The sequence below is a fragment of the Pteropus alecto genome, unplaced genomic scaffold (genome assembly GCF_000325575.1).
Source record: "Pteropus alecto unplaced genomic scaffold, ASM32557v1 scaffold138, whole genome shotgun sequence".
NCBI classification, from domain to species: Eukaryota; Metazoa; Chordata; class Mammalia; order Chiroptera; family Pteropodidae; genus Pteropus; species Pteropus alecto.
The window spans coordinates 62917-72904 of NW_006441525.1; the positions used below are offsets into that span (position 1 = coordinate 62917).

The following is a 9988-nucleotide window of genomic DNA, read 5'->3' on the forward strand; positions in this document are numbered from 1 at the left end:
CTACATTTATCATCTTTATGGTTTCATCCTTGTGAGTTCTCTTATGTTCTCAAAAGTGTGATTTCTGGTTGAAAGCATTCTAAGATCCATAACATTTACAGGGCTGTTCATGTGTTTAAGTTCTCTGATGTAAAGCAAGATTTGATGTGTACATGAAAGTCTTTCCTTATGACATTCATGTTTAATTCTCTGTGAGTCTTCTGACATACTCTGAGGTCTGATTTCTGGTGGAACTCTTCCCTACATCCAACATTTATAAGGTTTCTCCCTGGTATGATCAAAGGGATGAAAATATGTCACTTCAAATTATGCCACTTTGGCAAAAGGATTACTTTAAGCTGAAAAAAACTGAAACACAGTAGACACAGAAAGACCTCTCCACCCTCACCCTATCTGCCAAAAGGTGGGTCATAAATCTCCCTTTATTAAGGTGTCCCCCAAGCCCGCTCCTGTATAAGAAGAGACAACTCTTATCATTGGATATGGCATCAACTAATATCAGCATAAACAAATCTTAATGAAATAACACTTATCTTCCATCAGTTTCTCTGTATGTTAACCTTCTCACAATTAATCACCTGTAGAAGCTCTAAAACCCTTTTCCTTTGTCTGGCAACTTCTCTGCAAATGTACTGCCCTTCTGTTAAAATGGTATATAAGCCTCTAGGTCTGATCACCTTTTTGGAGTTTTCACTTCATTTATGTGACACTCTCCATATGAACATGAAATAAAACTTTTTTCTTTTCTCTTGTTAATAATGCCTTTCCATTTGCAGGGCCCCAGCCACTGAACCCAAAAGAGTACAAGAAAAAGTTATTTTTCCTTCCCATGGCTTTTTACATTTGACAACCTTCTGAAGATTTTCCCACATTACCACCTCTATAGGATTTCTCACCTTTGAGTTTTCTGATATTTTCATAGGCAAGACTCATTGCTGAAAGTGTAATTCACTGCATTCCCCTGAATGAATTATCTCATAAGTTTAATTTTGAGTTAAATGACAAACAAAAAAGCTTTTCTGCATTAGTTATATTCATAGCATTTCTTCTTTACATGCATCTCTGATGTACTATGAGGACTGACTTCTGAAGGAAAATTTTCCCACATTCGATACATTCATAAGGTTTTTCCCCTGTGTGAATTCTCTGATGTCCTTTGAGCTGTGACATGAAAATGAAAGCTCTTCCCCATTCATTACATTTATAGGGTCCCTCTCCTGTGTTGAGTTCTCTGATGTTTTCCAAGGCTTGATTTCTGCCTGAAAGAATTACCACATTCATTACATTGATAGGGTTTCTCTCCCCTGTGTGAGTTCTCTGATGGCCTCTGAGGTGTGACATGGAAGTGAAAGCTTTTCCACATTCATTACATTGATAGGGTTTCTCCCCTGTGTGAATTCTCTGATGTTTTCCAAGGCTTGATTTCTGCCTGAAAGTTTTTCCACATTCATTACATTCATAGGGTTTCTCACCTGTGTGAGTTCTCTGATGTAGTGTAAGCTGTGATTTGTAGGTGAAAGCTCTCCCACATTCATCACATTCATGAGGCTTCTCCCCTGTATGACTTCTCCAATGTATATTCAGGATTGACTTCCAGAGGAAAGTTTTCCCACATTCAATACATTCATAGGGTTTCTCTCCTTTGTGAATTCTCCGGTGTCCTCTGAGGTGTGATATGTAGGTGAAAGCTCTCCCACATTCATCACATTCATAGGGTTTCTCCCCTGCGTGAGTCCTTTGATGTATAGCTAGGGATGATTTACAGGAAAAAGCTATACCACATTCATTACATTCATAAATTTTCTTACCTGTATGACTTCTTTGATGTAAAACGAGGGATGACCTCTTAGAGAAGGATTTTTGACATTCATTACATTCATAGTGTTCTTCACTTCCATGTGTCCTCTGCTGTATACTGAAGGCTAACTGGGGACTAAAAGTTTCCTTACATGTCTTATTATCACAAGATATCTCTACTGTGTGAGTTCTCTGTTGTACATTAATGGCTGAATTGTAGCTGAAGTTTCTCCCACACTCACGGGGTTGTACTCCTGTGTGAGTTCTCTGACATTCTCTGAAATGCACTTTTTGACCAAAAGTTTTCTCTCCTATATCAGTTCTCTGAAGTTGAGTAATCCTACTGAAATTGTTTCCAATTTTATTACATTCACCTTCATTAAATTCAGAGTGACTCTTCTCTGTGTAAATACTTGGAGAGACAAGGGCTGATTCATCATGTTGGGTCTAGGCACTGTTGCATGAAATGAAGGCAGCCTGATCATGCAAAACATTACGTTTATTATATTCAAAAGATTGCTGCAAAGTCTGAAAAATCTGATGTTGAGTAAGTTCCTCCACGTCACTAAAACCCTGCAAATTTTGATTATTATCAAAAGACTTCTCTCCAGTATTTGTTCTCTCATTTCTAGCATTAAAACAAGATGCATTTAAACTCATAAGCCTTCTTTTTTGAGTAATTATGTGGAGCCAATGCATAGAGATCCAAGTATGTAGGCTCCAGAGTGTCACATATAGCGGGTATTTTTCTTGAAGCAAAAAAGTCTGTGCCTAGATTAAATGATTTTCCTGAAACTTTCTCTTGCTCTGAAGTCAATGTTCTGTTGGTGGTGAATAAAACTTGACAAAAATATTTGTCTTGGTTTTCCTGGCTCTTCTCTAAAAGATCAAGTTGGTAGTCTTCTAAAAATGAGAAAGTTAAAAATTCCTTATGAAATTTAACGAAATTTTAAGATAAAAGGGCTATGTGCCATATTATACAGTTGCTAAGTCTCTCAACACTGTAGTAATTCCTAGTATGTATTAACTACATTCACTTTCCTTGGGAGTGGCGTGTGGGGCAAGGAGGCTTGCTATTGAAAAAAAAGGGGAAAGAACTTGGAGATGAATATCATATGTATCTGGCATTTTAAATAAAATTTTCAAATTCAGGCATAAAGGAAAGAAATGATGAACTGGGAACATATGGGTTTTAAAAGAGTTGGGCCCTGGGAACAAACATCAATCTGAGAATGGTATGAATTCAACAACAAACAAAAATAATCTTGTAGAAGGGTTTCTAGGGGTTCCAGCAGATAAAGGGTTTGAATTAAGGAGATTATTAGGATACAGGTTCTTAAACTATCAAGTAAGATTAAAATGGTAGGATATTTATCAATCTACATGATTCTATTTAGAGGTTCTCCTTTTTCATTCTATACGTCAACACCAAAATAAGTTTATAATGGAATGAACTTTCTCATATTTAAAAAAAAAAAAAACAGTCGTAAAACCCACGCTCTAATTCTCCTGGCTGTCATTCTTAGGTACACAAATGCCCAAGAGGAAATGTAACAATGACTGGAGGAAAACCCATGTTTCCACTCAGACTGGATTCACTGCTCTATCCTGGCTCTGGAACTTTGGATTTTACTACTGTTGTTCAGAAGTAAACATTTTTTGACCACCTTTTTAATATGCTCACTCGTGTTCTTAAAACATGAGTTTTAACTCTGTCCCATACTTAATTCTGCCTTCTATGCACTTTTCAACATATCTGGTTTCTGTTGATTCTGAAAACCTTAAGGATCACCTACTACCATAAATTTTGGAAACATCCTTTACATTTACCTACCATAAAAAATTACTGTGTACATTTGACTATTACCCTGCTGTTACCACTAAGCCATGCAAGGATATCAGGTCTTAGCTAAACACTTAAGTAGATCCGTAGCCCACTACCTCAAGGAAAAAAAAAAGATGAAAGAATTAAGAGACATTTAGAAAATGAAGTTTTATATTACCTATATATACTTCAGGTGTTCAAACTATCGTTCCACAAATCTACAAATCTACAGTATTTTCTACAATAGTCTGGTCCAGGGTAATTTCCCCTACAATGGTTCATTTCAAAAGAAATGGTCTGGTACTCACATTCTTTCCTGACTTTCCTGTACTTCTACCTTTGTGATACTCATAACCTAGACATCTTTCAGGACAAAACTATTTACATACTCAAATTAAAAAGTTACCTAAGCATAAACCTAAAAAACCACATACAGAATCAGTATGCAGAAAATCACAAAACACCGATGAAAAAAATCAAAAAAGATCTAAATAAATGGAGAAATGTGCTATGTCATGGATTGGAAGACTCGATCTAGTAAAGATGTCAATTCTCCAAATTATTCTATAGATGTAAGGCAAGTCCTATTGAAATCCTAGCAAGACTGTTTATAGACAAGTTTGTTCTCAACTTTATATGAAAAGACAAAAAAACCACAATTGCTATAACAATTTTGTTAAAAGAATAAAGTTTACCTTATATTAAGCCTTATTATGTAGCTATAGTAATCAAGACAGTGTAGTACTGAAAGAGAAATGGAAATACAGATAGATCAATGAAACAGAAAAGAGAACCAAAAAAGAGACCAATATAAGCACAGCCAATTGATTTTTGACAATTCTTTTCTATAATGGTGCTGAACAACTGGACAACCACATGCAAAATAATGAATGTTGGCCTATACCAATCATATATAAATATTAATGCAAGATGTATCATGGATTTAAATGTAAAGAATAAAACTATAAAACTTTTGAAAAGAAAAGCAGGAGAAAAATTTTGAGACCTACAGCTAGGTAAGGAATTCTTAGACATAGGAAAAGAACAACCCATTTTTAAAAATGTATTAAATTGGAGACTTCGTCAAAATTGAAAATGTTTGTGCTAAGAAGTACTTTGCTAAGAGGATGAAAAGGTTAGCTACAGACTAACAGACAATATCTGCAAACCACAATATAACAAAGGTCTTAGATGTAAAATAAAAATAAAAAACAACCCAATTATAAAATGAGCAAAAGAAAATATACATATGGCAAATAAGCAAAAGAAATGTTATCCAACATTATTAGTCATTAGGGAATGCAAGTTAAAGCACAATAAGATATCACTGCACACCAATTAGAACAGCTAAAAACTACATAGAGATAATAAAAAATGTTGGTGATACTGCAAAAAAAAACAAAAAAATCTCTCATATATTGCTGGTACAGATGTAAAATAGTACAGCGTCTCTGGAGAAATTAGTGGCAATTTCTTATAAATCTAAACATGTACCTGCCACATGAACACGGAATTGAAAACTTTGAGTACTTTATCCCAGAGAAATAAAAATCATGATTCACACAAAAATCTATACACAAATATTCATAGCACCTTTATTTATAATAGGAAAATACTAGAAACAACTAAGCATCCTTCAGTGGGTGAATCACTGATACATGGAAAAATCTGGATAAACCCCAGGGGGTTGTGCTTGGTTAAAAAAACAAACAAACAACAACAACAACAAAAACAGTGAATCTCAAAAGATTATATGATATGATTCTATTTATTTAACTTTCTTGAAATGACAAAACTATAGAAATGGAGAGCATATTAGTGGTTGCCAGGGAACGCAGACAACTGCTGGGGAGTAGGTTAGGGAAGTATGAATACAAAAAGATAGCACAAAAGAGTTATTTTATGCTAATGTAACAGTTCTGTACCTTAACTGTGGAGGTAGTTACACAAACCTATTCATGGATAAAATTGCATAGAGCTATATGCTTGTGTGTAAACACACATACACACAGACATAAATGAATGCAAGTTAAAAGTAAAAACTGAGGAAAGTCAGGAACCTAACTAACAGTAATGTGCCACCATCAATTTCCTGGTTTTGATACTCTACTATAGCTACTAAGATGTCACCATTGGAGGAACATAGTGAAAGGATACACAGAATCTTTGTACTGTTTTTGCTACTTCCTGTGAGCCTATACTATTTCAAAATAAAAAGTAAAAGAAATGCTAGATCAGGTTTGTCTGGTATGTTACTGTCATAAGAGTTCCATGGGAAGATGGAAAAAATCAGAAGAGATGTTCACCTTGCCTTACATTAAATTTGTACATGTGAAATATTAATAGTATAATTTGGAAAGTATATATAAATAAAATAAATTTATACAGATTTGTCAATGCCCTCACTGTCCAAAATATTCATAAAAGATACTTACCAAAACTGTCATTAAACACCAAGTTTTCCTATATTTATCAGAGTACTGTCAATACTTTGCATAATATTAGGCAACAAAAATGCAGTATTTTCAGTTATTATCTCAAGTGTTTACTTAGCTAAAAGCTTACTTTTGTATTTAAACCTCTAGTATCTTTTAGGTCAGTAATTTTCAACTGGGGATGTATTTCAGAGTTACTGATGGAGTCTTATAAAATGACACTTCTCTAAGCTGTACTCCAGACTTGCTGAATCTGTTACTTGATATTTTTATACATTAATGGTATATTATTAGTGTACTATGTCTCAGGATTATTATTATAATGTCAGGAATTTTCCTCTATAAAGTTTTGTTCATGCATTTTGTTGAATCAAATGTACCATTCATTGACTTCTTTGAAAATAGGCTTATTTTTTGTCCTTAAAGATATTTTACCTAAAACTTTTCTTTAAAAGTGGGTTTATTATATTTTTCCTATGAAGGAAATAATCAAATGTCCTTGTCAGTGCATTATTCTTTTTATGAACCCACAGCAGACTTTTCTCATTTGAAAATTGTTAGTTACAAATTAACCATACCCATTATAAATCTGACATCTCATACGTTTTTTAACTCTGATGCTTGCCTGAAAGTTCTGCTCTCAGCTAGGCAAGAGTTCGTTATCAACAGAGGAAAATCCTAAACTTCAGGGAAAGGAGCAGTACTAAGTACTTCTAACTGTTGATAGTTCAATAAAAAGACTCTAATAAACATGCTTTTGAGCTAACATCATTTAGAAAACTTTCAGGTCATTAAGGTGTACTGTCAGATTTTTTTTTAGTCAAGAAGCAGACAATTTCATGAGATTGGCAACCCAAGATCCAGAAGAACAAGAATTTCAAGTAACTGAATAATTACTTGTTAATTATATATAACTGATTGGGGGACAGAAACTTGACTCGGGTATTTGCTTTTGGGATAGTGCTTTCAGAGTGAATCAATGTGAAATACCTCTCCTCTACCTGGCTTTGCAGTTAATCCACGATGTAATTATATTTATTTATGTTACATACTAGAGTATGAAAGAATAAAACAGAGGCTATTCTTTTTAGTGCATTTCCAGGAAGGGAAAAGTGTTCTTTCAAGAACTGTATGTTATCTGGCATAGAGAATGTGAAAAGTCTCATTTTCTTGTGAAATAGCCATGAACTGGATTGGGAGATTTACAAAAAGGAGAAATTAAAGTAGGCTAAAATATTCCATGCTCATTTTATAGAAGTAGGAACCTTAGCCAAAATTTCGTATGTGTAGTAATTTTTAAAAAATAACTAGAGACCTTCCCTTGTGCCAAGCATGCTAAGAAATTTAATAAATTTATTAAAGAACTTGTATTGAAAAGCATATAATGATAAAAAGTGTGATGTAGGGAAGAATGTCACATGAATGGGTGACACTTAGGAGACTGGCAACTGGGTAAGCAACATAAATACATCAGATAATGCAAGAAGAGTTCATAATTTGATAGTCACTAATATAACAGTAATTTAAATTTCATATATTAAGTTATGTGTAAACCCTACGTTTTAAGCCATAGGTTACTTTGTCAGTCCAGAGCAAGATGAATTTGATGCATTATGTAAAAATTAACTTTAATTAGGAATAAAAATAACCAAGGCATTAAAGAGCAGGGCTCTAATTTTGGGTAATATTATAGGATAGTAAGAATACGAAAAGACAGAGTACAAAGAAAACTAAAATGTAGAAAGTTCTGAAAGGTCAATATGAGGATGACAGTGATGAGCAATTCAGAATTTTAAAGTGATTTTTCATAGTTGTCTGAGAGTAGGCTAGGAGAATAAATAATTATGGAAGAAGTGGAAAAAGACAGGATTTTGAGTTGTGAGAGTTAAATTTAGTTTTCATCTGGTCATTTTAACAATAAAGACACTACAACACTGGAGTACAGCTGCCCTGAAGGTGAGACAAAGTCATCAGGATAAAGCAAAAGGGGCCTGAATTATGGGGACGGATGATGCATATGAGGAAGTTACTGTACAGAAAAAAAAGAGCAGATACATAGAACAGAGTGTTCAGAGGCAGACAAATCAGGAGAAAGAGACTGGGAATCAAAATTTATTTGCTCACAAATATCCATTGTATGCCTATTCTCATGCTTTATTATGTTGGAGGTACCAGAGATGCAACTTTAAACCCAGCCAACAAAATGTAGGACTAAGCAGTCAGGGAAACAGAGACAAAAGCAGGATTAGATCCAAGGAGAGATTGAGTTTAGGAATCAATTAGGTCCACCAAAGAAAGAGGAAAAGGTATGGAAGGGAAAAGTAGTGCTTCCGAAATTTTCAAATAGGACAAGTAAGTGGAGATTTTGAAATATGTTTTCAGAAATAAGAAGATCTGATAAGGGCTTAAGAGAAAAGTAAAACATGGAGATACGTGGACTGCTTGAAATGAAGAGTGCCGGCCCCTCTCAGTACCTTTACTCTGTCTCTCACTGTCCTTCTCAGTGTCTTTGCTCTGTCTCTCTCACACTGTCCCTCTCACTCTCTGCCTCTGAAAGGAGCACACTCTGTCTGTGGAGGGTTACCCCTTTTCTAATAAACTTTCCTTTCAACTCAAAAAAAAAAAAAAGAAAGAATGAAATGAAGAGTGCCATTATAAATAAGATGTCATGGAAGGCCACAGTGAGAAAGTGATGTGACAAGACCTGAATTCTTTTATAGAAACAAAAACATTTGTGAGGAACATATGTAGTAAGTTTCTCCCACTCATTACTTTTCCCTTTCTAGCTGTCAGAACATGTAAATTAAAACAAATACACATAAACCTCTTTTGCATAAGTTAACAAATGGCATAAAGTGAACGCCTATAGAACCACCATCAAGTTCATGATATATAAAAAGACTGGCTCCAAGAGACTTCACATATTCTTTCTTGGGAACAACTTCCTTGGCACTAAGAGGTCTTTTGGGTCATAAATTCTACAGAAAAAAATTCTTCATTTTTCTTTATACTTCTACAACCCTAAAAAGAATAGTTTAATTTTACACAAATGGAATCACGGCTTCCTTTGTTCAAGCTGTTTGTGACAGTTGTTCATTTATTTGCTTGTAGCCATAACTTCTGGGCTCTCTATTCTGTTTCAAAGGTCTATAATTATCCCCACACTAGTAACATTCTGTACCAGTTATAATGGACTTATAACATACCTTTAGTACCTGTCAGAAAAGATCCTACACCGTCCTGTTTGTATGTATGTTTATACAAAATGGTGAGAATTAAGAATTTCGAAGTTGTCTTCCAATCTATGAATAGCTGATATATCCACATATTTCAGTTTTATTTCATGCTTCTCAAAGTTTTTCAAAATTTCAATATCTATGCAGCTGTATTTCTAAGTATATTTGCATTAACTTTAACTTCTTATATAATGCTTTCCTTTTTCTAGTGTAGAATAGCTACTGTATGGATTTTATTTAATTCTTTTTATTCCAAGAACCATGTTTTGGCTTTGATTTAATTTATACCATTATAGTTTTCCACTTAATTCATCTCTACCTATTTTAAAAAACAAATTACTCTTGTTTTGCTTAAGTCTTCTCAAAATTCCTTGTTCTTCAAATTTTCCACTAAGCGATGCTATATTCATACCCCAAAAGTTCTGTGCAGTAAAGGATTAACTCAGTAGGTTTGGAATTTTCAAATCCTGCACATTCCAAAGAAATGACTGCCCTCTAACCTCCTCTTGGAAGACAATACCTTAAAAGTCCATGGAATATCCTTCCTGATAAGAGTGTCTTTATATACCAGGGGCCTTGGTCCACATGGATAGTTCAGGCTAACAATGTGATTCATCACTGGGGCCTCAGGTCCTGCATATTAGTCTGATCACTGGAGATGCTGAAGCCTGAGTAAGTAAGGTCAGTCGTGTATA

At 34.4% G+C, this 9988-nt stretch overlaps 1 protein-coding gene across 1 annotated transcript in view; it reads right to left on the reverse strand.

Moving 5' to 3' along the window:
* ZNF782 (zinc finger protein 782) overlaps window positions 1-9988 on the reverse strand; it is a 51889-nt gene that overhangs the window by 16049 nt on the left and 25852 nt on the right. Inside the window, 6 exon segments of the mRNA XM_025051677.1 lie at window positions 210-249; window positions 251-279; window positions 1060-1224; window positions 1226-1303; window positions 1306-2370; window positions 2489-2700. Coding sequence (XP_024907445.1) covers window positions 210-249; window positions 251-279; window positions 1060-1224; window positions 1226-1303; window positions 1306-2370; window positions 2489-2700 — 1589 coding nt within the window.